The sequence below is a fragment of the Plectropomus leopardus genome, chromosome 17 (assembly GCF_008729295.1).
Source record: "Plectropomus leopardus isolate mb chromosome 17, YSFRI_Pleo_2.0, whole genome shotgun sequence".
NCBI classification, from domain to species: Eukaryota; Metazoa; Chordata; class Actinopteri; order Perciformes; family Serranidae; genus Plectropomus; species Plectropomus leopardus.
In genome coordinates, this window is record NC_056479.1 from 10740039 (window position 1) to 10744018 (window position 3980).

At 42.9% G+C, this 3980-nt stretch overlaps 1 protein-coding gene across 3 annotated transcripts; it reads right to left on the reverse strand.

The window, feature by feature from the left end:
• Window positions 1-267: 267 nt before the first annotated feature.
• On the reverse strand, window positions 268-3246 carry phospho1 (phosphoethanolamine/phosphocholine phosphatase 1). Of its 3 annotated transcripts, none has more exons than XM_042505431.1 (3): window positions 3160-3246; window positions 2360-2436; window positions 268-1214 (listed from the first exon to the last, which is right to left on the reverse strand). In XM_042505431.1, exon 3 carries the CDS (start codon window positions 1174-1176, stop codon window positions 409-411), a length of 768 nt encoding a protein of 255 aa, XP_042361365.1. In that variant the 5' UTR covers window positions 1177-1214; window positions 2360-2436; window positions 3160-3246; the 3' UTR covers window positions 268-408. The 3 variants fall into 3 exon arrangements, with proteins under 3 accessions (XP_042361365.1, XP_042361362.1, XP_042361364.1); XM_042505428.1 differs by having other exon boundaries at window positions 268-1378; XM_042505430.1 differs by having other exon boundaries at window positions 268-1378; window positions 3164-3241.
• Between the last annotated feature and the right edge of the window lie 734 nt (window positions 3247-3980).

Here is a 3980-nt window from a genome sequence, read left to right on the forward strand (position 1 = left end):
ACGTTTTAGAAAATACAAATATGATCGACTAGTTTGCAAGCAGCAGAATACAGGTATATAGCAGAGTAAACTCAAAAACAGATTGACTTAATAGTCATTTTTAAGTTGCAAAAACTTCATAAAATTGGGTAAATATAACCAAATTTTAAGTAAATGTAACTATTAGATATAAAGTAAACATAAATTAAGATTAATAGTTATATTTACTTAGATTTTTCAAATTGGTTTACTCAATTTTTTTTTTTTAAGTAAAATAAACTTGTCAGATTTTTACAGTGTACACCCAAGTTTTTTTTTATCGCCTTAAAAACTTTCTGGAACTTTATTACCTGAGAATATGATTAAAAGTGTCAATTGGCCCCTTAATTATCACTTTCTCCCCTCTCTGTCCCTTGTGTGTGTGACCCTTTATTCAGTCACCAGCTTCCTCAGCCTCTGCACCACCTCCTCCGCACTGCTCCACGGCACCGTGACTGCCTTGAACTCCCCGGGCATGGCCTCATGGGTCTCCGTGATCAGCCGGTGCATGGGGAAGTCCCGCCGTGGGAAAGCCACGTCCCGGGGCCCGAGTGCGAGCGCTGGACAGAAGTCGTTGGCTCCGTCCCCAACATAGAAGACCCTCTGGTATGGGCGGCCCCGCTCCTGCGTCCTGCGGGCCACATAGTCCCTGACAACCACCTGCTTGCACATGTTGCTCGGACACCGCAGGCAGTCGTGGGAGTGAAAAGGCCGCAGCACCAGCCGGCCGTCCTTGTTGAAGGTGGCCGGGTTGGTGAAGATCCGGTGGAAGAGCTGGCGGGCACCGGCGCGCCGGAGCCAGGACTCGATGAAGAAGGTGTTGGAGTCGGACAGCAGCACCACTTCAAAGTCCGTGATCGGTCGGGTGCGGATGTACTGGAAGAGGGTGGTCATGCCGGGCGTGGCCGGTATCTTCTCCATGATGCTCCGGATGTCGCTTTCAGTAACGCCCTGCTCCGCCAGGTAGGCCAGCACACGTTGCATGTACTCGTTGTACCGGCCGGGCTGGTAGGTGTCCTTCAGCCAGTCCGGGAGGTGCTGCCCCGGAGCGGCCTGCACCACCAAGTCGTCGCTGGTTTCATCCACAATGGTCTCATCGAAGTCAAAGAAGATGAGGAAGCGCTTGTCGGAGGAGATGCTGGTTGAATTGGAGGCCATGATGTTCGCGCGTCTCGACACGACGGGTTCCCCCTCTCCTGGGGGATGGGGTGGGACATAACAGCAGTTGAATATTGAATCCCCCATGATTGACTATGCCACACCTCTTACTGGTGGCATCAACACTTCAGTTCTCCCACTCTCCAGCAGCATCCCACGCAAGGCAGGCCACAGTAAGGTGGAGGCTACCGAGGATGGCTTTCTGGGAAACATCAATTGGAATGGAGGTAAAAACAGAATCAAATGTACATTTTAAAAAAACAGGCAATAGCATAATAATCTGAACATCTTTTAAATGTAAAAAAGGTCAAACCCATAAGGAGAGTAAAGCAGCCAGTCAGCAGTGCTTTCTAACCAGAAGAGGCAGCATCAACATTGTAAAATCTGACAAGTTGATCTTACTTGAAAAGGGAAATTAACGTAAACTATTATTATTAAATTGTCTTTACCTAATATCTTATTGTCAAGTGTACTCACAATTTAGCTGTACTTACTTAATTTTCTGAATTCTTTCTGGTGGTAGCAACTTTAGTAAACCAAGTCAGCCTGACTTGACTTAAACATGACAAAGAGGATTATTTTAAATGATGAAGTTAGGATTGCTGCTAGTTCTGCATTGTTACCATGTGTCCTAATATGAAAATATGATTGACTGGTTTGCAACTAACAGAATACAGACACACTATATGGCATAGAAAACTTGGTTTACTGAAGTGGCTAACACTTACACCAATGGTGTCTAAACTTTTTCTGTCACTTATTATTTCTAAATTGGGTTAGGGTTACTTCACAAGATTAAGTAAATTCAAATTCAAAAGTAAACTTTACTATAAATCAAAGACAAAAATAAATTAACAACAATAGTTGTTACTACTTAACACTAATAGTTGTATCTATTTACCATTTCAAGGCAATCGGTTTCCTAAGTAAAATCAACTTCTCAGATTTTACAGTGCAGCAGCCCCCGGGTCTGTGAAAAAAAATGCTCTACAAAGGTAAGAGGAGGCGGTTATCCGGCTGCAGCAAAAGTTAGACATTTGGAGGGAAACATGGTGGTTATGGTTAGATCTGGAAAAACATCTGGGCTCCAAGCAGCTCCTGCAAGCAAGCAAGCAAATTTGAACTGTGGGCAGCATCATAAACAAACAGCTCAGCCAGTGTGTTTAAGTATATGCCTACCTACCTTTGACTGTGGGTGGAGGACCTCCTGTTTTTCCCTGTTCCCCTGCCGACGCCTTCAAGCTGTGCGACTGCTTTTCTCTGTAGTACAGGAAAAAACAGTGAATGCTGACCAGCAACATAGCAGTGTGCAGCGTAACCCTTTGCAACCTGAATTGATATCACTTATTCTGCATTCAAACGCTTTTCGCAAGTATTTAAACCTGTGGACCCTCAGCAAATTGGTTTGATTAAAATATATATATATATATATATATATATATATATATATATATATATATATATATATATATATATATATATATATATATATATATATATATATAAAATACAGAGAACTATACTCATAATCACCATAGGTATACATTTAAAATCATTCAATTATATTGTCAAATATAAATTATTCCAAGCGATTTTCAGGGTCATTTCTTGTTTGTTTTCCCGTTTTTTATTAATTAATTCGACTTTTTAGGTAATGTTGTCCTTTTTTACTAATTTCTTGCTCATTTCTGGGCCATTTTCTCTTAAGTTGCTCAGTTCCCTCTTCTCAACTTCAAAATAACTTAACGACCCTCAAGCGCATGTAGAAGAGAGTGATCACCTGATCAGATATCAAATACAGCAAGATAAAAACTAGAAGAATCGCCTGATGTAACGACACAAGATTCCGGCACAAACACATTTCAAATCTCCTTTGCAACAATCGAGTAATACTTTGTGTTATTTTTAGCTTACAGAAGAATTCACAGATACATCCCCAACATGCATTATCAGCCAACCTTGTCTGCCGGCTGCAAAACTAACCTACTTTCTCCTCACAATAACAAAAAACAGCAGCAGGGAGCCCGACGTGCATCAGATCAAGCGTATTTAAAATCCTATATAAAAAGCATTACTGTGTCACGAGCGCTGCTGGTCCGGTCCAGTCTCGCGGGGAGTAGTGACAGAGTTCCGCTGGTCGGCCGGTGGCACGCGCGCTTTTATGTGACACTCAAAGCCCGGAGCCGCTGTGAACGTGACCGCTCCTCCAAGTCCGCCCATTTAATAGCAGCCTTCAGTGCGCGTTCACGATGCTTTCGAGAGGAGAGGTGTGTGTGTGTGTGTGTGTGTGTGTAGGGGGGAGGGGGGGGGGGGGGGGGGCTGGATATATGTGCAGCACTATGTATGGTAACGTGCCTGTGTTTGCTCTTGCCTCACTTGTGCAGTTAATGATCTGTGTGTCTCAAGGCAGGATACAAGCACAAACTATACTCACCTACTCTCCAGCAGAGTATTAAGGTGAGACATTGGAGAGAGTAAACAATCCAAGTCTGAGAAGACAGCAAAGTAAACTGCATTTTGTTTGTATTTTTAAATTTAGTGTTGACCCAGGTTGGGGCCTAAATTCCTGGAAAAAACACAGTGTATGGTCGTGAAAAGGAACATATTTGAATAATCTCAACTGCTTAGCTGGGCTGAAGCAATGGATTTCCTGCTAAAGACTCCTTTCAACAGCACGATCAGGATTTGGGTCAGTGTGAAAAATGGTTGAAAAAAAGCTGCTCTGAAGCTGACCTCTGACCTTAATTGAACAGGGTTCCCACAAATTTCCATCAATGAAAACTCAAAACCATGATTTGTCAAGG

Bases quoted from the DNA above. Each gene is read 5' to 3' on its own strand.
- phospho1 (XM_042505428.1), bottom strand. From the start codon at position 1,263: ATGGGGGATTCAATATTCAACTGCTGTTATGTCCCACCCCATCCCCCA.